Raw genomic sequence first — 23,201 nt, forward strand, 5'->3', positions numbered from 1 at the left:
GTCCTCTGCTCTGGTCTGATTCACTCCACTTTGTACAGATAGCGTCTGCTTGAGATCTTAAAAGATGCATGCCTGCCAGAGAGTGACGCTTCTATGGCTTGGAATTCAACCATTCAAATACAAGGAAAAACAATGGACTTAAACATCCTTGGCTTGACTTTCAAAGCTGCTGTGCACTTCCTTTCAGAGCAGCTGATGACCATGTAAGCTGTAAGCCCATCTCATGGACATTCAATCTGTCCCTACTAATCAGCAGTAGGGGAGTAGAGCAGATGAATCACTATACGTGGAGGGCACTGTAGCACCTGGGCTAAACACTTCAGCCCTTACTTGGCCCTATCCTCACTCTCTAACTAAGCGGGAAGTTTGACAGCTTGGTGTTTCAAGCTGGTGTGCAGCCAGATTCCTAGACTCTCTATCCAGTCTCACCGGGGCTGCCTACTTTCATTTGCCCCTCAAGTACCACTGTTGCAGTTGAAAACGGCACAGCATCACCTTGGTTCTGGACTGCAAACTCCTGTCTAACTTGATGCCCGTTAACAAGCCTAGCTTTGGCTGTTTTAAAGATTCACGGGTCTCTCCTTTCGATGGGGGTACTTCAGACTTTAGCCAGATCTTAGTACTTCTCATTTCAGCGTTCACACAAAGTAATCGTGCATTTACCAGAACAAGCTTTGCAGGGTATGGCACAACGTGTTGGACTACAGCTATACAGCTACTCAGACCTCGATGGGAGGTAGTAAAGCAATTGCTGACCTAGGTTTGGTAACTGGCCGCTGAACCAGAACGCTCAGTGGATGTGTAGGTTAGGAAGTGATAGGAGGCTGTCACTGATGTAACAGATTTCTGTTACCAGTCTGCCTGAGGCGGCAGGTGATCAGGCTGAAGCCACAGGGTTTTTTTAGGGGAGGAGATGATGAAGTACACCAAGGGACTGAGTTTTATTATTCTATTAATAAAGCTTTAAAATAACAATGGAGGGTGATGGGAGCTCGCCACATCACTCAGAGGAAGGAAAAAAGTGTTAGTGCCCCAAGCCCTAACCCCCTTTCATACTCACACACGCACTCTACCCACAGCTGGCCAAGCCTGGGTGTAATGTAAGAAGAAGAGGGGGATAGGGTGGATGGGAGTTCTGTCCTGGGCCTAGGTAGTCCAGGGTCCGCTGTAATCTCCGACTTGCTATGGCTCTCGGGAGGGTTTTTAAGTCCTGGGTTCTTTTGAGGGTGTTTTTGTTTAGGGCCCTCTGTTCCTGGTGCTCTTTGTACCAGTCCAAACTGGCTTTCTGTGACCACCTTAGCTTTCCCCAAAACACACCAGCTCCAGGGACGCACAGCTCTGCTTTGCGCCCCCCCTTGTCTCCTTCTTTCCCCTTTTGACCTCTTGCTACCTGTAAAGGAATCTTCCATTCCACATTCACACCTTTGACCGTCCCTTCCCTCCCCCCAAAATGTCTTGCAATGCTTACACCCACGATAGCACCATACAATGCTAATGTGCCTTTCCATGGGACCCCCGAGGGAGGGAGTCCTTGGGCCTGTGACACTGAGACAGTGGTGCTGGCTATCAGCCCTAAAGGTGAGCCAAAATGCTTGTGGAGGCAACACGTGGCATTAGTGACTGGCCAACTGCACAACAGAGCCAGAAGTGCAAAGACCCCCTACTGCTGCATGCTAAATTGGAACAAAATTCCGAGTTTCACCAGTACCTCTCAAATGCCTCACAGTGCTTTTGGAAAAAGGCAGAAATGATGGTTTCTGACATAGCACCACAATAAAACTAATGTGCTTGGTTGTAAACTAATGCACCTTGAGAACTTGCATGAGGGGTTAGTTCTTACTATCGCATCGCAGCCACTAACTGAGGGGAGAGATTGATCTCCAACTAGTCTATTTTTACTCTCAATAGACTAATTTCTTTTTGGATGCTGTCAGAGCTGGCCACACTTTTCACCTTTCAGCTGCCAGAGTCTCATCTCTTGTCTGATTCAACTGCTTTTGGAGCCCGGTCTTACTCTTAGGTGATGATCAAGCTATGGGAGGAGTAAATCTTGCCTTTCCCTACATTTGGCCACCTATGCAATTGCAGAGGAGTGTGTAAAGGTAAGTTAATGGACCTAATTTGTTTTCCACTGAAAGCTCAGGATATAGGTGGTGGACAAGGAATGTTACTGTAGTAAAAACAGTGAGTTTCCTGTGCTGTTGCTATCTGTCCATTTAGTTTGCAGCTTCAAACAGTGAACTGGAGTCTGGCCATTCTGTGCTCCAGAATTTGTTTTTAGAGTTGTTAGAACCCTGAACTCTCCCATCGCTGCCAAGAAACGTTTTTCCCCTCATGGTTCTCAGCTAGTGGTTTTGGCATGAAACCTTTTTCATCAGTGCTGTCTGGCTGCAGCCTCAACTCCTGTTTGGAGGTATTAAGTGAAGAGGCTTATTTCTTAAGCTATGTCTGGTTAATGCTCTCCTCTCTCTTCTCCCCACAACTGGGGAAGGAGTAGAGGACGTCCCTGGAAGCCTACATCAATGGTATCGGAGTATAGTGTTTGCTTCATGTGGGTGTCCTCTGTGGGAAGTGTCGTCTTCTCCCTGCCCTGCAATACCGTGAGGAGTATCTTTCTCATGACATCCTTCATCTTTTAAGGTATGATTGGGGGGTGCCCACCTGGACTACTATTACTTGAAAGATGTAGGCTTAGGATTCCATCTCAACTTGGTCTCCCTTGCTTCTAGCACCCTTTTAATCATGGAATGTGAGAGATTCATGGACTTCTGCAGACTATTTGAGCCATCCAAAACCACTGCCAGGTGGGGCACAGCAGCACCCTGCCATGACAAAGGACTAGAAGAGTGAACTTTCCTTGAAGACACTAAATACACCAGGAAGGGTAGGATCACTCCATTGCCCAGTGCAGGGGAAAGGTCAGGTCTTTCCTAGAACTCTATGCACTGCTATTTCAGTACAAGCCCACTGAAGGGTTGGGTGGTGGTAGAATCTTTAACCAACCACCAGCCATGGTTTTTAGCTTGTGGCAACCAGTAATGCCCTACTGCTCTGGTGTCCCCTCAGCAGCCCATTGAAACACAGGCTCTGACTACATGCCATTAATATCCCATAGGAAGAGAAGGTTACTCCCCTGTACAGTAACTGAGGTTCATCAAGATGTAGTTCTCTCTCCTCCCCCCTCCCCCTTCCCCCATGCATGCACCACTCTACATGCAGTAGTGCCCCCTGCACCTGGGATTGGAGATCTTTGGTAGCAGTGCCTGTTGGACTGCACATGTAGTCCACCCCGCTTGTGCTGTGAGTGGCATCTATCTATCAGAGGGAGAGTGCGCTAGCTGTGTGGGCCTGTTTTTGTAGGCTCAAGCTCCCTCTGGACAGGGCCGGCTCCAGCGTTTTTGCCGCCCCAAGCGGCGGGGGGAAAACGTGATTGGCACTTCTACCGCTGCCGCTTCATTCTGCGGCGGCAATTTGGCAGGTCCTTCCCTCCGAGAGGGACTGAGGGACGCGCTGCCGAAGAGCCGGACATGCCGCCCCTTTCCGTTGGCCGCCCTAAGCACCTGCCTGCTGCACTCGTGCCTGGAGCCAACCCTGCCTCCGGAGGAAGTGAAAGAGCAACAGCACAAGCTGCTTGGTATCCTGCATATCTCTACGTCAGCAAAGAGAACCTTCCCTATCAATGAGGCCCTTCTGGACCTGGCCGAGGTTCTTTGGCACACCGCAGCGTTGATCCTGCGAGCCGGCAGATAAGAAACATTACAGCCCCGCTAAAGACGTGGAATTTCTCTTTTCCCACCCAACTCCCTGTTTGTCAATGCAGTTCACCAGAACAATTTGTATGCGGGGAGGGGAAGCTATACTCATTTACAGGGAAGAAAGTTTGAGTGCTTTGGTAAAGTCCTAAACCAACAGCAATGCACGAGACTTTGAATTGTCTTGTTTTATTAGTCAAACATCATACAAAGTCATCCTGTACACGACAGCTTTATTTTTCGTCTGCTTTATTTTAAAAAATGATTAGTTACAAAACACTTCCTCCCAGTAGATACCTTAAGTATCTTACAAATGTTGTTTGAGTGCTGAAGTTTCCTTTCAAAATCTATTAGTTTTTTAGAATACCATAAATATGCTTTTTGTTCCAGAATCCTGACATTCTGCTATTTACAAGAGTTCCATCTAGTGGAAAACAGAAGTCCCACAAGTCAAATGGTACCATTAGAAAACCAGTGAGAACTTAATGTAGTGTTGATTGACCAGTTGCAGACGTAGTGATCTGGAGAAGTAATCTTGAACACACTGAAAATGTACAAAAATCCTGCTGCTCAGATACCACATGCATGTTGTGTATCTTATGTACATAAACACGCATTTATAAAAAGCACTTGCTAAAATGGACTAACATCTCTAAGCTTCAAGTAAACTGTTCTTCCCCTACTGTTTCCATATGCAGCTGTACTAACTTCAGAAAACAAATAATTTAAAATACTGTATACATTAAAATAGCTCTCTTCCTATGCAGCTGGAAGGGGGTGCATCTGCTCCTCTACTGAGACTCATTGGCTACCCTCAAATAATTAACATCCTACTACAAAAGGGGAAGCTACTCGGCGCAGAAGGCAGAGGGAGAGCTTTAGTCTGTAACAGCAGCACCCCAGCAAGTTACCTTTATCTAAACTATTTTCACAAAAGCTTCGTTCTTTGTCACTGGAACCACCGGTGCTGTCCTTGAATTTCATCACCTGCAACACATGAAGTTTCACAAATGGTTTTTAGTAGCTATTTCCATGGCACTGGCTACCCGCTCTATGCTGTGTGACAGGCAGGATGTTCTATACGTTCACGTGGGCTAGCCACACTGTCAAAGCGGAAGAACATCCAGGCATCTGGTCAAATGACTGAAACTACCAGCTGGTGCTACCTCCAGTAGAGTCTCACTATGGGAAAACATTTTCAGGCAGTCTGCTCAATTCTCCCTGCCCAGGGCTCCCCCTTGCCCACAAAGGGCTCTGACCCCACATCCCTTTTTCCCCTTGAGCACAGGAGAAAGGGGGGTGCAGGCTTCATCCCCCCCCCATCCCTCTCTTTCCACTGCTCAGTGTAGGGGAGGGTGAGCTGGATTCCAGGTCTCCATTCAGGGCAGCACAGCCCCCCTCACTCAATTCCTGCCACCCTGACCAGCACAGCCGGCAAAACGAGCCCTCAGCTCAGCAGAGGCTGCTGCCTGCTGGCAAGGGAGAGGCTGTTCCTATTCCACATCTGCTGTCCCAGCCGAGCTCGAGGGGAGCATGCTGCGGCCCCCTCACTGTATAATTACCATGACAACCCTTCATCCCTGGAAAGTCTGTGCCAGCAGTTCTCAACCCACAGGCTGCATGTGGCCCAAATACCACGCAGCTGTGGCCCAGCTGTGCGCTAAAAAAAATTCAAAATTTGCCGCTCTGGTCTGCTAGGGGGCAGGGCAGGCTCAGGGAGGGCTCCTGCCACCAGGGGGCTGGCGAGTGGGTCTCTGGGCTGTGAGGGAGTGGAGGACGCTGGGAACCAGAGGTTTGCAGGGTGCCTGCTTTTAGATAGGGCTCTGCACCTAGGGACTCGGCTGCCGGCCCGCCTCTGGCGCTCCACTCCTGGCCCGGCGCAGGAGTCCCAGCTGCCCGGCCCCGTGGGGCGGGATCCCGGGGTCAGGCTGCCCGGCCCCATGCCACGGGGTCCTGGTCCCGCTGCCCACGGTGGGGTCTCAGGTTCCAGCTGCCTCCCAGGGCTCCCCTTCTGGTCCCCTCTGTGGAGGGTTCTCTGGGGGGCAGGCGCTGGGCATAGGGAACTGTAGGAGGTTGGGGGGGGGAAAGGGCTGTGGTTCTCAACCTGCGTCCCACAGTGATAAACAGGTTGAGAACCACTGGTCTGTGCACTAACAACCTGCATGTTAACACAAGGTGCGCGCTAAGGGCTTATCTACGCTGCAGTGTTAGCATGAGTTGTTACCCCAATCTGCCTCCTGTCCACGCCAATCTCTAGCTCCTGGGAAATGGTGCTTTGTACATGAGCTAGTTGGTCTGTCCGGGAGGAGTGGGCCCTGGTTTAATGCTCGACTGCTGCTCCCGCTGGAGCAAGTGAGCCAGCAGGGACTCAGCTGACGCAGTCACTGCCGCTCCAGCGGCTTACAGCGTGAGCACGCTCAGCAGAGCTACGCTAGCTCCAGGAGTTCATTTGCTAGCACAGCAGTGAAGCTAAGCCCTGCGGTTACATGCGCACCAAAATAATCAGAGAGTTCAAGCTAACAAGTGCCTGACTTTTGGTTGCATAGTCTTACAGAGTTCTTTCATCAAGACCCCCTGCTGACCCCGGTTTTTAAACTGGGGGAGGAGTGGGGAGCAATCAGGTGGACAGTGGCCGCAAGGCAATTAGGCAGGGAACGCCCTCGTGGCAGGGAGCTGGAGAGGTGGCGAGGGGAGGAAGAGATGCAGGGGCAGGAGAGCAGTGGGGTGCAGAAGAGGTGGGAGGCCAGGCGGCTTGCGTGGCGAAGTGTTGCAGAACAAGGGGCGCAGACTGGGATTCTCAGGAAGAAGACACGAGCCTAGCGGAAGGGTTTGCTGATACAACTCCGCTGTCCCCGTTTTATTTGTGCGCAGTCCAAGAGTCAGCACTGCCCTTCGACAGGCTCAACTCTCTGACCGAGGGAAGCACAGATACTCCGCTGACCACTGGAAACATGCAGGCTGGGTATGAGGGGCGCTGCCTTGACCTCAAAGCTTTAAAAAACGGCACTGGAGTCAACAGTGAGCCCATGACAAGGCAGGTAAGCGAGCATGTTCCCTTCCGGAGCCCTAGGATTCCTTTATTTGCGTTCTGGACCCTGCAGCTGTTCCCTTTTTCAGCTGCTGGAAAGCAGCTACCACTCGAGCAATCCCTGGCTTGGCTGTGGCTCCCTAGCCCTTGATGCAAAGCACTAGTGCAAAAGACAGCAGCACTCGGGAGTCCCAGCTCCTGGGTCTTGGACACAACACATAAAGGGTTTAGCTACAAAGGTAACTCCCTCTCCCTCTCCCAAAGCACCAGATGGAGCCATTGAGTAGTCAAGCTCCTGCAGTGACTGGGAGGAAACGAACAAGACAATGACAAGCTATAATGCCATATCGCCCCCTTGTGGAACAGGCTAGATCTGCCTCATCTGAGTAATTCTAAACTCCAGGACTCCACTCTCTCCCCACAGAGCACTGATCAATTCCCTCTGATATTGAGAAGTCTGTTACTAGATTTGCTGCTTCTGCAATTCCCAGCATGGGCATTAGCGCACTTTCTGATAGAGGGATTCACATCGTAAGCACTCATTTGCTCTTACCAATAGCTGCTTTGAAATGGGGCAACCACGTTCTGCACAGTTCCAGTGAAGCTATTGACATCCGTGACTAGGATCCCTTTGCTTTCAAAGACCTCTCTGCTGACGCTGGGCTTATCTGCAAATGGAAAAGCAGCGGGAAGAAGAAGAATTCCCTTGATGAGATGAAACCGTTCTCTTTGCTCATGGAAAACCGAAAGTAACTCAGCAAGGTCCAGCGGACCTCTCTCACCAGCAGGTATTATCTTCCTCCTGTTCATCTCCCCGGGTGAAGTGACGGATGCCAATTATTATTGGCTGTTTTGCAAATTTCAGCAGATTAATGAAAGTGCTTTGTAAATAGCTGCCGAGCCGCCAATAATAAAACGATCCATTATAAGGAAACACACGAGTGCATTAAATAGCCTTGAAAAACTGGCACCAAAAATTTACCCAAGCGGGCAGAAAATTCTCCTGCCCTTTACTGTGACGAATGATAATGGAACAACATTTTATCTGCCTGACCCAAAAAAAATAAAAAAAACTTGCACTGAGCAAGCGACATTTTGCAATACAGTACAACAGTACGGAGAGCGGCGCTGGAATGGGAGACCTGGATCAGATTCCCGCTCTCCTTGTGTGACTCTGGTCTATGCATCAGCTTCCCCAGCGCTAAAGAGCAGTTAACACTATCACGTCCCAAGGCTCTTCTACGCTTTAATTCCTTAAATGCTTGTAAAGCACTGTGAGATTATCCGAGCGAAGGGACTCTAGCGTATGCTACACCAAGGACAGTTATTAGCTCTGCCTGGTCCATGGACCCATCTATTTTCTACCCTCCTCGACTGAAAGACGGCACAACGCTTTGTGCTTACAAGCAAACACTCGGCTATGTAAAGCTCACAGAGCATGTAGGCAAGGCAGATCAGTATTAGCATTATCACATCATCACGCTCCTTTGGAAGAAGGGCGAATGGAAGCCCGGAGGTCAGATGCATCCTTCCAGTAAAAAAGCCAGACAGTAACAAAGCTGGGAAGACAACAAGATGTCTGTGCTTCTGGTCCCCTACGCTATAGATGCATCCCTAGGGTGACCAGATGTCCCATTTTTATACGGACAGTCCCGTTTTTTGGGACTTTCTCTTATATAGGCGCCTATTACCCCCTACCCCTGTCCTGATTTTTCACGGTTGCTATCTGGTCACCCTACGCATCCCCCTTATCAGGATAAGAGGACGCTACAGGTGCTTGCCTCACAAGCTTTGAGTTAATTACGGTTCAACTCCCAAAGGAATCTTTTCTTTATTTTCACCAATTATAATTCATGTCAAAATCTGTTTGTCATCAAAAATGAATGTTTAATAGAATCCATAAGAACGTAAGAATGGCCCTACTGGGTCAGACCAAAGGTCCATCTAGCCCAGTATCCTGTCTTCCGACAGTGGCCAATGCCAGGTGCCCCAGAGGGAATGAACAGAACAGGTAATCATCAAGTGATCCATCTCCTGTCCCTCATTCCCAGCTTCTGACAAACAGAGGCCAGGGACACCAGAACTATGTGCAACCGGACGTCCCTGTTTTGTTACCCTGGCCTCGTGCTGTGTTTCACACCCACCTACCGTACCTGTCCTTCGTTAGCACATAAACAATCTGAGGGCAGACACTGTCTATTTGACGATTGTAAAGCAGCCAGCACAATGAAGCTCCAATGCCGGCTGGGGTTAAAAGGTGCTACTGTAAAACAAATCATTAGTGGTGTCCTGAGCTCAGCTCTTACCTGTGAGATACACAGCAAACCTAGCACTGATCTGCTGAACCTGCAGGTTCAACAAGCACTTCAGATGCTCAGATTTTGTGCACGATTTGGAGTCACACTGATGGTAGTGAAGAACTTCAATGGTATTAGCTTCCTGGCACGATTTCAGTAGCCAGTTCTTTTTGTGCGCAGTAGAATCCACCCTGTTGGAACAGAAACAAGTTTTACCCCGTGAATCATGGCGTCAGTTTACGTTCAGACAGAATAATCCTGGATAATATTTACAGCCTTCGTTCTACACACCTGTTCCTTTCCCCTTGACTTTCCTGCTTTTTAACCTGTGCCAATGCAATTACGTTAGTAATTGTCACTCCAGCTCACCCCCACCCCGCCACCTTGCAAGAAAGTTTGCCAAGGGAGCTCCCAAAGCTGACCACCGCTTAGCTGGTCTTAGGGTGGCTTGTTATTGTCAGCTCAGGTGTCTTGTTACCAGCACTGGAACAGGACTTGAGAAGGGCTGCTTGAGTCTAATTGGAGTAATGGTTCCATCGATGTAGCTAACACCTACAGATGTTACGCACTGCAGGATCCTGGTCTGGTAGATTCTGAAGAGAGAGCCCATTGAGGGTACGTCCATGCTGCAAATAAAACGCTGCAGCAATGAGCGTCCTGCTACGGCACTAAAAATAGCAGCCTAGATGCTCCCACTAGGGCAAGAGCCCGGGCTCTGAAAGCCACCTGGGCCCGAGCGGGAACGTCTACATGGCTATGTTTATCGCTGGAGTGCAAGCTCGAGTCTGTAAACCCAGGTTCTCAGACTTGCGGCCGTGGCCTTTGTTTTGTTCTTTTTGCGGTGCAGACGTCAGAGACCCAAAGTTTCTGATTCAAAGGGACGCACTGTCCAATGAGCAATCACATTTCCTGCCCTGTGTTCACGCGTTGGGTCGCTGAAGGTGAAAGAGTTTTAAAAATATATTTACTTTTCACCAATTTTCCTTTCTGTACTTCTCTCTGCTCGGGCAGTGAAAACTGACTGCTCAGTTTTCACCTTTGAGTCTAGTAAGTTTCACTTTCTGTCTCACTCACTAGCAGGAAAAAACACAACAGGGGAATGTTCAAATCCAAACAAACTGTTTTCATTTTAAAAAAACATGGAAGCAATACTATTAAATGGACATTGTAAACTTTAAAACAAATCACTTTTTAAAAAACGTATGGGTCTTACAAGTAGGGTGACCAGATGTCCCGATTTTATAGGGACAGTCCCGATTTTTGGGTCTCTTTCTTATATAGGCTCCTATTACTCCCCACTCCCATCCTGATTTTTCACACTTGCTGTCTGGTCACCCTACTTACAAGTAGCACCTAAAATGACTGACGGATCGAGATGTTTTTTCCAGCATGCATAACTTTGTCCATGTGACAGTACTCCCTGAATGGTTGGTTTCACTGTTTTCCTGGCACAGTCAAGGCCCCTCATTGTTTGTGTGAGTCTTTCACACAGCAACAGGGGGAAATGTTTTAACAAAAAAACAAACAAACCCACAAACATTATTCCGGAAACTTAGTGGCTGACCTAGGACCACAAAATACTTGGAACTCTTTTTTTGAAAACTGACTAGATTTCAGGTTGACAATGTCCTTTTAACTTTAGCTTTTGTAAAACTCTGCCTTTACAAAACTTACGCTGAGCCTAATTTGATCTGACAGTTTAATAAAAATAATACAGTCCAATCCACTTGATCTGAAACCGCTTAAGGGAAATTTGTAAAATTAATAAATTTCCTTTTGAATATCAATTGAAAAAACCACAACCCACCCAAACAGCCCTCAATAAACCAAACGTTGAAGTCCTTCCACAGGTAACACTCCCAAAGATTTCAATGGGAGCTTTGCTCAATAAGGACTTCAGGATCTGGCCCAATGCCAGTAACTCCAGTTACTGTAGCTTTATAATTACCTACACAATATAACTTTATTTTCAGTGTAGCTGCACAGTTTGTATGTGCACTGGATGAGGCAGGTCTGGTGGAAAGATAGTATGTGAGCATTTAATTAAAGACTATCACCATATGCACAAGCAACCTTAATTCTGGCATTTTCTAACTCGAGAGTGCTTGACTTTGGAAGCATAATCTCTTTTACCACCGTTGTGTGTATGCTTTCACTGAATGAGGCCTTTTTTCACACTCCCCAGGTTTAACAGATTAAAGAAGCGTTTTTGCTAATCTGTATCAGATGATTTTTTAACAGATTTATTTGGACATAAGCTTTTGTGGGTAAAAAACCCACTTCTTCAGCATGCATCTGAAGAAGTGGGTTTTTTACCCACAAAAGCTTATGCCCAAATAAATCTTAGCTGAACTCCTTGTTGTTTTTGTGGATACAGACTAACACGGCTACCCTCTGATAGATGATTTTTTATAACCTTTACTTGATTTATAGATGGTCTGGATTTAAGATTTTAATTATAAACTTGCTGGAACTGGTCCTTGTCTAACAAAAAATTGCTCACATAAACATAAAGGAACATGAGCAGAACTTAAAACCCTCTAATCAGTCCAATAAGGGACCAAGACAAAGTTTTAGATGCTTAACTAGCCGTCAGTCCGTACTGGACTTTCTGAAGACTGTGATGTCAGGCTGTATCACTCATACAACTGATAAAAGGCCATGCAGAGGGTCTGGAAGCTAAATGAATCTGATGGGGCCTGGTCTACAAGGTGCCACAGTGCGGACTCCGGGGGTGTGATTTCTAGAGCACTCTAACATGTTGCGCTCAGACTTCTCCATAGACCTTGCTGGCGTGGTCTTAAAGGTACCTAATGTGCATGAATGTAGTCCTGTTTGAAATAGGACTACATCCCCACAAACGAGAGATCTTGTAGTTCGTGCCAGCAGAGGCTACATAGGGCAGAGTGCTCTAGAAACCACACCTCTGTAGTCCACACTGTAGCACCGTGTAGACAAGCCTTGGGAAACCAGCCAGCCAGTGCTGTCATTACTTTAGAATCACAGACTCGTAGGACTGGAAGGGACCTCGAGAGGCCATTTAGTCCAGTCCCCTGCACTCATGGCAGGACTAAGTATTATCTAGACCATCCCTGACAGGTTTGTCTAACCGGCTCTTAAAAATCTCCAATGATGGAGATTCCACTATCTCCCTAGTCAATTTATCCCAGTGCTTAACCACTCTGACGGTTAGGAAGTTTTTCCTAATGTCCAACCTAAATCTCCTTTGCTGCAATTTAATCCCATTGCTTCGTGATCTATCCGCAGAGGTTAACAAGAACAATTTACCTCCCTCCTTCTTGTAACAGTCTTCTCTTCTCCAGACTAAACAAACCCAATTTTTTTAATCTTCCCGCATAGGTCATGTTTTCTAGACCTTTAATCATTTTTGTCGCTCTTCTCTGGACTTTCTCCAATTTGTCCACATCTTTCCTGAAATGTAGCACCCAGAACTGGACACAATACTCCAGCTGAGGCCTAATCAGCGCAGTGTAGAGTAGAAGAATTACTTCTCGTGTCTTGCTTACAACAATCCTGCTAATACATCCCAGAATGATGTTTGCTTTTTTTGCAACAGTGTTACACTGTTGACTCATATTTAGCTTGTGGGCCACTATGTCCCCCAGATCCCTTTCCGCAGTACTCCTTCCTAGGCAGTCATTCCCCATTTTGTATGTGGGCAACTGATTGTTCCTTCCTAAGTGGAAGACTTTGCATTTGTCCTTATTGAATTTCATCCTATTTACTTCAGACCATTTCTCCAGTTTGTCCAGATCATTCTGAATTTTAATCCTATCCTCCAAAGCACTTGCAACCCCTCCCAGCTTGGTATCATCTGCCAACTTTATAAGTGTACTCTCTGTGCCATTATTTAAATCATTGATGAAAATACTGAACAGAATTGGACCCAGAACTGATCTCTCCCTGCGGGACCCCACTTGTTATGCTCTTCCAGCTTGACTGTGAACCACTCTCTGGGAACGGTTTTCCAACCAGTTCCGCACCCATCTTATTGTAGCTAAATCTAGGCTGTATTTCCCTAGTTTGTTTATGAGAAGGTCATGCAAGACATTATCAAAACCCCTACTAAAGTCAAGATATACATCTACCGCTCCCCAGTCTCCCCCCCCCCCCCATCCACAAGGTTTGTTACCCTGTGAAAGAAAGCTATAAGGTGGTTTGGCACAATTTGTTCTTGACAGATCCGTGCTGACTGTTACCTTACGTCTTCTTTTAGTTTTTTACTTTCTTTGTAGTGAAGCAGCCACTTCCACTTTCCATGACTGTTCAGCTTTTCCAGTGTTTTAACTATTTCCTTCAGCTGACCTGTGGGAATAAAATATTTCAGTATGGAGTCTGAGAATCAGGTGCTGTCGGCAAACCAGATGTCCAAGTATTACTACATATAGAAGGAACATTATCGTGTTCTTAAAGCGCAAAAAGTCAAAGAGTTTTGTATTCTTTTCAGTGAGAGTTCAAGGGGTTATTAGAACAGAGGCATCTTTCATCTCCAACTCGCCAGTGGATCCAGAGAAGGTTGGTATCGGCCAAAAGACATTACCAACTGAACACTGTCCTTTGGCCTATGTAAAATCAATTAGTGGGAATCTCTGCCTAGTTTCTAGTGTACAGATGTTCACACCACAAAACACTCCCATTCTCATTGGAATGAACTGACATCACAGCTGTCATAAGAACGGCCATACTGGGTCAGACCAAAGGTCCATCTAGTCCAGTATCCTGTCTTCCGACAGTGGCCAATCCCAGGTGCCCCAGAGGGAATGAACAGAACAGGTGATCATCAAGTGATCCATCCCCTGTCGCCCATTCCCAGCTTCTGGCAAACAGAAGCTAGGGACATCATCCCTATCCATCCTGGCAAATAGCCATTGATGGACTGATCCTCCCTGAACTTATCTAGTTCTTTTTGAACCCTGTTATAATCTTGGCCTTCACAACAGCCTCTGGCAAAGAGTTCCACTGGTTGACTGTGCATTGTGTGAAGAAATACTTCCTTTTGTTTGTTTTAAACCTGCTGCCTATTAATTTCGTTTGGTGACCCCTAGTTCTTGTGTTATGAGAAGGAGTAAATAACACTTTCTTATCTACTTTCTCCACAGCAGTCGTGATTTTATAGACCTCTATCATATCTCCCCTTTATTGTCTCTTTTCCAAGCTGAAAGGTTCCAGTCTTATTAATCTCTCCTCATACGGAAGCCGTTCCATACTCCTAATCATTTTTGTTGCCCTTTTCTGAACCTTTTCCAATTCCAATATATCTTTTTTGAGACGACCACATCTGTATGCAGTATTCAAGAGGTGGGCGTACCATGGATTTATATAGAGGCAATATGATATTTTCTGTCTTATTGTCTATCCCTTTCTTAATGCCCGTGACGGGCCACGGACACTGAACTTCCCTCTCAGCCCTTGAGATGATCTCGCATTGTCATGGTTAAGGAAAACTGGTGATGGTGCCCATTTTGTGGACAGAGGGAAGCCAATCTGATGCCTTTCACAAGCATTAAATTCAATACACAGAAAGAAAAAGCCTCTGGCAAGTTGTCTCTTCTGGGCGAAAATGCTCCATCCTGACTGGCTTTGGGAATATTGGCATCTGCTACCGACCAACATCTCTCGACAGGCTCCTGACAATGCCAAGGCCTTCTAGAGCCACATGTTTCCCTAGATATCCATCGTAAGCCTGTGCTCTATTTAAGTCACAGTTATTACAGTGCTGTAATGATCATCCTCTTGCAACAAATACCAACGATTTTCATGGGTATAAAGGGGGTGGGGGTAATTAAGACTCACCTAAAGTTACAGTTTCTAACACTTCATCATCAGAGACCACAAACCCCCCCATGTGAAACAGCTCCTGATAAGTGTGATCAGTTACGTCCTCTGGGCTGTCCACTCCAGCAAAGGTTACGTTTGGGCAGTGCTTTAATCTCAGCAAGGATGGGATCTGTTAAAGGCAAAAACATTCTTCATGTACAATATGTACCTTTTAACTGGTGAGACTTCACACCATGTAACCAGGAACTTCTCTCATTCTTTCTTCTTCCAGGAGACGGTGTCCCCCTGCTGGACTCTTGAGGATGTTGCCCATTTCCTCCTATTTTACACACTTCATCCTCAAGTCTCCACAGCACAGCCCCTCCGAGCTGTGGATGACTCAATGGGACTCTGTAGGAGCCTTTTAGACCTCTCTTTAATAGTCCAGTGGTGATAACTGTGAGGATATGAGGTACTTCTCTCTCACTCCGAGCCACAGGGCTGAACCCACTGCACTGGCAGCAATTCAAGAACTACGAGTATGTCTACACTGCATGCGAAGCCCAGGCTCTGCCTCCTCCTGTCCACAGACACAAGACGCAAAGCAGCCTGACTCAGGTCAGCGAGCACTCAGAACCCGGTCCACAGAGCCTGCTAAGGGGATGTGTCGGAGCCCAAGTCCTGCTGTGACTCAGGTCCATGTTCTCTCGTCTTGCAGAGTGGACGCAGCCCAAGCCGCAGATCTGAGTCACAAAGTCTGCATCGTGCAGTATGAACGTTAGCTCGGCCATGAGACCCGGGTCCAGCAATTTGAAACCCAGGTTTTCAATGCACTGTGGCGGCGTAAGCATGGGCTTGAGAACAGTGAGTCCACAGACCTGGGCTTAGTGTGCAGTATAGACATGAGACCAGGTAGAGTAATCAAAACTGGGTCACAGGGTACAGTGAACTCTAGTACGTCTTAAAACATGCAAGTTAAAAAAGACAGAGAAAAGCTGGAGCTGTGGACAGGAAGGGGGTACTTTGCTAAATCGTCTCTGGTCACATCTTAGCTTATCCCAGTAGTTGCTAATTCTAACAGGTAACACTGAGGAAATGCAGGGTTTACAATTACCACACAGGCCCCAGAGAAATATTCTAAATGACACTCTGCCCTAGTATAATGATCACATAATTTCAGAAAGTGGCAATTCCTGTGTCAATTCAGTGCAAAGTGACTTCAATGAAAGCCTCACCTGGGTTTTAGACCTTGTGTACAGAACAGTAACTCCTCACTTAACGCTGTAGTTATGTTCCTGAAAAATGCGACTTTAAGCGAAACGATGTTAAGCGAATCCAATTTCCCCATAAGAATTAATGTAAAGGGGTGGGGGTTAGGTTCCAGGGACATTTTTTTACCAGACAAAAGACTATAGTATCTATCTCTACACACACACACACACACACACACACACACACACACACACACAGTTTTAAACAAACAATTTAATACTAGTACACAGTGATGATGGTTGTGAAGCTTGGCTGAGGTGGAGGAGTCAGAGGGTGGGATGTTTCCAGGGAATGCCTTACTGCTAAATGATGAACTAGCAATTGGCTGAGCCCTCAAGGGTTAACTCTCACACTCTACTGTACAAGGCAGCAGGAAAGGAGGGAGGGCAGACAGAGACACACACCCTGTGTGTGTGAGAGAGAGATGTGCATTGCCCCTTTAAGTATGAAGAGGGGGGTCAGAAGTACACTGCCTTGTTAATTAGATCAGCAAGCTGAGACCTGAGGGTAGCTGCTGCTGCCTGGAAGCTCCCTCTGTCGTGTCCCCCCCCCCGCTCTATGGAAGATGGGGTAAGCGGGGTTCAGGAGCAGGGGGGAGGGGGATACCCTGACAGCCCCTCTCTTCCTCCCCCCAACATAGCAAGCAGGAGTCTCAGGGAGCAGCTCCAAGGCAGAGGACAGGAGCAGCACATGGCAGTGGGGGAAGGGACAGCTGCAATTGCTAGCCTGCTGGGCAGCTGCTGCACAGGGAACTTAGGGGAGGGGGGAGCTGATTGATAGGGGGGCTGTCGGTCCACCCTGGTTCCAACCACCCACCAGCTAGCTCCACCGGGCTGCTCTTCCTGCAAGCAGTGGACAAAGCAGGTGGCTGCCAAACGACGTTAGAAGGGAGCATTGCACAACTTTAAACGAGCATGTTCCCTAATTGAGCAGCAACATAACCACGAAACAACGTTAACCGGGACGACTTTAAGTGAGGAGTTACTGTACTTAGACTCTGCAGTGATTGGTGCTCCTGGAATGCTGATGGGATCTTAACCGGGGCCTACGAGCCAGGAATTCCTGCATTCTAACCCTGGCTCCAACTAGTTTACCGTGCAGACTTGGAAAAGCTAAACTTGGTTAAACCAGACAACCCAGACTGGTGCCTTGCCTGGTTTGTACTGACTTCGGAGGTCGCTAGCTATTTTGTGATCTAAAGTGGAGCAACGGCAGTGAAAGAAATGGGCCCTCTGTTCTTGCTTTTTTTACAACTCCTTAGCCATGTACCTTGCATAAGTATTAGGTTAGCTTTAAACTGCCACATCTTTAGGACATCACCAATAGGTATGCAGACCTGAACAATTAAAAATAAAACTCTGGATAGGTGCACAATTAGAAACCTGTTTAAAAATGGACTGTCGTATTTAGAAAGGGCGTTTCCAGTTTTGGCACAAGAAAGATATTTCTGAACCTACTTTATGAATATGCAAAGATATGTCCTCATTTCTAATAATGACAATCAGTCTGTTTGTCTCCAGGTGTTGTGTTTTACAGAAATTCAGAGGTTCAATTTCAGTGTGGCCACCTTTCTTCAATAAGCTCTGAAACACAAATAAATCATTGCAATAAAGTAAGAATGTTTGTATGGCCAACATATTTTACACCTTACCAAAAATAGGCCATTTAATATGATTTCCAGTTGTGTATGAAAGCGATGATTTATCTGCAAATAACCTGGATATTCAGACCCTGGATATGCTAAAGCCCAGCATGAAAAATAAATCTTGTTTTGTTTAGTTACTATTAGATGGGTTTTCTCTCCAATTCTGCAAACAAATTTATATAAAGTTTGAACTTATATAATCCAGGCTTGTTTGATGAGAGTACCCGTCAGGACTGGAAAGAGTAAGCTATTTTATCAACATGCCTAAGGCAGGGGTTCTCAAACTGGGGGTCAGGACCCCTCAGGGGGTCACAAGGTTATTATATGGGGTGTCGCGAGCTGTCTGCCTCCACCCCAAACCCCACTTTGCAGCCAGCATTTATAATGGTGTTTGTTAAATATATAAAAAAGTATTTTTAATTTATAAGCGGGGGGTCGCACTCAGAGGCTTGCTATGTGAAAGGGGTCACCAGTACAGAAGTTTGAGAACCACTGGCCTAAGGTGTATTTCTGTTATTGATTATTTTGTTTCTAAAATAATCCAATTATCTGAACATTCAACTTACTCTAAATATCAACAAAAAACTTTAAAAATAAATTGATCACTTACTCCAACACCACACAGGCAAAGAAAGAATAAGAAAAAACGGCAAGCATTTTGCAGTGGACTCTCCCTGTGCCAACCAGTCTGCAGTGAAGAAAGATTCAGAACGGCCAGCACCTATATCATCTCAACTCATCAGCACAGCAAAATCTATTTTCGTACTCTAATATACTCTTGGTTAGATAAACATCTCGATCTGTATATTGCATGGGCTCTCGGGGAAGTACGCTGCAGCCACAATGCAGAGAGTAGATGACCCAGTATTGAGACAGCATACTAGCTGATTTAATTTTACATTTTTTAAAGTTCGCTTTATAGACAAACTCCACTGCAGAATTAAGTTGCTGAGGTTAAAAAAAAAAATGCACCAAGTCAATCACCTACATAGAAAAGCATGAGTAAGCAGATGGGCTTTCCACCACACCCTGGAAGTCAGGCTACGGTTCTGTGGGACTAAGGCTGTCTACGAGAGTCGGCCAGAAAACAGATCTACCTTCCTGCGTAAAATGTTGCATGTTTGAAATTTTTCTTTTGTCCCACTCTGGGACAAAAGGCCAAACATGCAAAATTTTTCAGGGGAAGGGTTTTCAGGAAATATTCTCTTTCGGGAGCACTGAAACAGAATCTTTTGGCTTCCTGGCTGTCCACTTGTAAGACACTTGTCAACGAAATTCGCAAGAGCCTTCCAGCCTGCCTGCCGGAGAGGGAGAGAGTCTCCAAGTGACACAGCCTGGCAGCCCTCCAGGAAAGCTTGTGTCAATTTCACGGGTAGAAAGGGCACTTGACCAAGGCCTTGCTGTCAGGCAGCTGGGGCGCCCTCATTTTGATTTTCCCAATGGAAAAAAAGTCTCTTTTTTCCCCCTGCAAAACTGACGTTTTCTTGTGGAAAATTTTGTTTTTGTGAAAAAGCCCTTTTTTTGGGTCAGAAAAGGCACAACTGGGAGCACAGAGAAGGCCCTGGCACACACCATTGTTTTTACCACCTGTTTTCTAGACCAGTTCAGAGCTGATATAGATAACAACAGTGGTAAAGATGCCAGTGACTGTCTACACTAGCTCTGCAACGTTGCCACTTCCAGTGCAGCTGAAACGGAGTGATTTCCCCCCCAAAACTGTAGAATAGATATAGTCTAATTGGGGAAACAAATTCTAGTGTCAAAGACCCCCCACTGAAAACCACCTTTCAGTAGCGCACAGATGTTCAAAACACTCGGACTCTCGGTTAAACTTGGCTGTCACAATCAGGTGCAGTGAGATAGGCCGGTTTCTCAGGTTAAACAGGAATCAAACTATGTACTGTAAAGTTATTTTTAAAAGCACCATCATAAATGTCTTGAACTGTGATCAAAAGCAATCAGAAGACGCCAGTGCAGTTTATGGAACACTGATGCAATGTGCTCTCTATGGAAAGAATTGGCCACCACGTCACCGGAGCAAGTAAGCAAAACCTAAATCAGAAACAGTCATAGTTGTGCCAAATGCAAACAAAAAAAGGCATTTCAAGCCAGAGAAGCCACCTGAGACTCCGGGACAATCAAGGAGCCAGGATTATTCCTAAACTGTGCAAAACCATGACAAAGGCGGAGCAAAGGTTGCCTCACATTCTTCCCAGTATAAACATTTAAAAAAAATGATGAAGCATACACAAACGACGGCCACGGTACAGCCTGGCAAACTCAAACCGTACTCATCTGGCACATGGTTTTGTGTGGTTTGCCAATTCTTTACTATTATGAACAGAAAAAATCTGAGGAGCTGGATTAGCCTTTAATGCCTGAAGTCCACCTCTTTTCTTTGATCACAAGTGAAAATTAATCAGTGATCGCTGATCCTAGTTCCCTCTGTGTATGCATCACTAAACTACCACACACTTTGGCATAGTTTGGTTTGAATTACAGCTCCAGAGAGCCAAGATGAAGTAGCAGAAGGTGTTACTGATCAGGACTGAAATCCTCTAGGACTGACACAGCAGGAAGATACTGCAGGTCAGCATTAAGCAGCATTGGCCAAATTGTGTGAGGAAGCTTGCATAGAGACCGCCTGTGTCATAGCCACTGGTACCAGTTCAACATTACAAGAAGCACTAAGATCACTCACAATTTTAAACAAACTAGGAAGTTTTAGAAATTGCCACATTACCTTCGTTCTCACAAAGAAAGGATCATCTTCTGTTTCAACCAGGTAGAACATACAAGCATTTTTGCAAGCCTCTTTAACAACACTTTTCAGTCTGTAGTGTAGAGTGTTGCATAAGTCACTAATCATGTTCTCATAGGAGGCTGTTCTTTTGGGGAAATTTGTGCATTTTTTCCTTTTGCCTGCAGTCTCTTCTGAGGTAGTGCTCTGACCTCTTCCTTTGTTACCCACATGTACATTGTTCAACATCACCCTGTTGAACTCAGCATATTCATTTAAAATGACCGAAATATCCCCCCGGGATTCTTTTAGTTTATCATCATATTTTAACTTGCTGAGATGTAAAGGAATACCATAGTCACGGCCCTGGCTTTTGCCTTTTGCAGCCTTTCTTTCATTGCTAAATTTATCCTGCCATGGCACAAAGAGAGGTGGTGCAGCAAAATCTGTGTATATATCGTTTCTCAGGTGCCAACTTGAACTACGCTGCCTTGTATCTGAACGCACAACAGTTACCAGAAGGGGACTCCTACTCCTGGGTGGTGCATTTAGACTAGGGGCTTCAGGAGCCTCTCTCAGGGGCAAAGTCTCAGCCATTACCTGGGCAGAAAACTCTTTTGGAAACATACTGTTGGAGGTAGAAAGTTGTGATTTCTGGCTCTTTATTACTTGTTTTAGCTTATAACTGAAACGCAGACATTCCATATCTAAAGTGTTCTGGGTCAGATCATCAATAACCTTCCAGGTCCTAGTCAATGAGCTTATTAAGTCAGATCGTTCCACAGAATGGTCATGTCTCTTTGAAGATTGTAAAGGTCTAGTTTTGTCTTTGTGTTTTTTGGTAACAATAAAGTTTGTATAATCCCTCAGGGTGCCCTGATCATCTTTAATATTGACAAACGGGGGCACATACCTATCATCTTCCCTAAACCCAATGGGCCAGCCTGACTCCACAACTGAAAATCTTTTGTCTGCTTCCAACGAGTCCCAGTCATCACTCTTCCAGTTTTCATTCTCTGAGCTTATACGTGAATAATTGTAATTAGTCCTTGTAACTGCTGTTGCACGGATCGCACCAATGGCTCTTGTACCACAAGAGCCCCTACATTTAGCTGTGGGATGGACCGTACCTCCAAAGTACTCCTGGTCAGAGTCTCCAGAAAAAGACTCATATGATAAACTTTCAAAAGTCAAATGCACACCTCTCTCTCTGTTAGGGAATTCTGTACCTTGGTTGGCCAAATGTTCCTCCAAAATATCCTCAGTATCACTAAGTTCTAGAGTCTCTCTAGAGTCTGGGTGTGCACATAATGTTGTAGGCATTTGAACAGAGGAACCAGGGATTTCTTCCCTAGTGACATCGGAGTCGGTTTGATGTAAATCAGCAAACAGATTAGATTCTTCCATCGTACAATCACTCTGCAGTTCTGCTATTTCACAAACAGAACTCTGGTCACATGCTTCTGCGAACTGTTCCTCCTCCTCTTCTAAGATAGATGCAGGGCTCGCAGCAGGACTAGTGCTTCCTGGATCAAATTCCTCACATGATGTGGGTTCTTCTTTGTCATCATGCTCTACTAAGTCTGCTACTTTGCCAACAGGGATTTCATGTTCTAAAAACATGTCTTTCTTTGCCGGTTCTGTGTAACAGGAACCTGAGACGTCTTCCACAGCAGAAGAAGCTATCTCCATCACAGCTCTTTTATCAGTGTGGTCAGAATTCATACTTTTGGAAAATACTGGATTCTTCTCACTTTGCTTTGATAAACTAGTGTGCACATCTGTCTCTCTGCTGATGGGGATACTATGTGGCTGAAAAGCAACAGCAGTCAACAATTTTGGGTTAGTACAAGTGGGCTTGTCAGTTGGAGAAATCTCTTCCTTACTCCCCAGTAAGTCTGCTCTTTTAACTACAGGGGTTTCGTGTTCTAGAAATGTGTCTTTCTTTGGTCGTTCGGTGTAACAAGAACTTGAGGAGTCATCCCCAGCAGACAAGGGTGTTTGATTCTCAGAGATGGAGCACATTTCCGTCACATCTCTTTGATCAGTGTGGTCAGAATTCATATTTTTGCAGAGCACTGGATCATGCTCACTTGGCTCTAATATACTTTTGTGCAATTCAGTCTCTCTGCTAATAGGGCTGCTGTGCTGCTGGAAAGGAGAGCCAGTCATCAATTCTGGGTCAGTACGAGTGGGCTTGTCAGCTGGACTTGTCTCTTCCTCACTCAAAATAAGACTGCGCGTATACTGATGATTTGCCAAATGAATTTGTTTCAAGTCCAAATGTTCTTTAGCAAAAGATTTTTCATTATCCGCTGATATGATACAAGCTGATTCTACCAATTTGCAAAGAGAGGCCTCATGTTCTCCATGTGTAATAAGCATAGTTATCTGGTTTAATTCATCATTACATGGGGACTTTTTAGTAACAGAACAGACTCCGGTATTCTTAAATTTGTCACAGCTTTTCTCAGCTTCAGAGTCAGCTTCCAAATGTGTATTTTCAAAGACTAGGCCTGAGCTTTCACTTGCTCCTGAAGATTTGTTCGGCAGCTCTGTTGTGTCAGTAGAAGGGCTCTTTTGCTCTCCTTGAGTTGCTGTATTGCTTTGTACTTGATTTGATTCTTTAATACTCAGAGAAGTGTAATCGGCAGAATCAGTTCCTCTGTCTTCCTGAGAAATGCAGCTG

General features: G+C 45.9%; 1 protein-coding gene across 1 annotated transcript in view; it reads right to left on the reverse strand.

The window, feature by feature from the left end:
* Positions 1-7,329: 7,329 nt before the first annotated feature.
* The window catches only part of TASOR2 (transcription activation suppressor family member 2), a 67,283-nt gene continuing 51,411 nt past the window's right edge, over positions 7,330-23,201 (reverse strand). Inside the window, exons 18-23 of the mRNA XM_026648587.2 lie at positions 20,516-23,201; positions 17,585-17,710; positions 14,892-15,045; positions 13,298-13,403; positions 9,087-9,268; positions 7,330-7,448 (exon numbers count right to left, since the gene is read on the reverse strand). The exon at positions 20,516-23,201 is cut by the window's right edge and continues 602 nt beyond it. Of these exons, the coding sequence (XP_026504372.1) occupies positions 7,330-7,448; positions 9,087-9,268; positions 13,298-13,403; positions 14,892-15,045; positions 17,585-17,710; positions 20,516-23,201 (3,373 nt within the window). The remainder of the gene's footprint in view (positions 7,449-9,086; positions 9,269-13,297; positions 13,404-14,891; positions 15,046-17,584; positions 17,711-20,515) is intronic.

This window comes from Terrapene carolina, unplaced genomic scaffold (genome assembly GCF_002925995.2).
Source record: "Terrapene carolina triunguis isolate 2854851 unplaced genomic scaffold, T_m_triunguis-2.0 Scaffold68, whole genome shotgun sequence".
NCBI lineage: Eukaryota > Metazoa > Chordata > Testudines > Emydidae > Terrapene > Terrapene triunguis.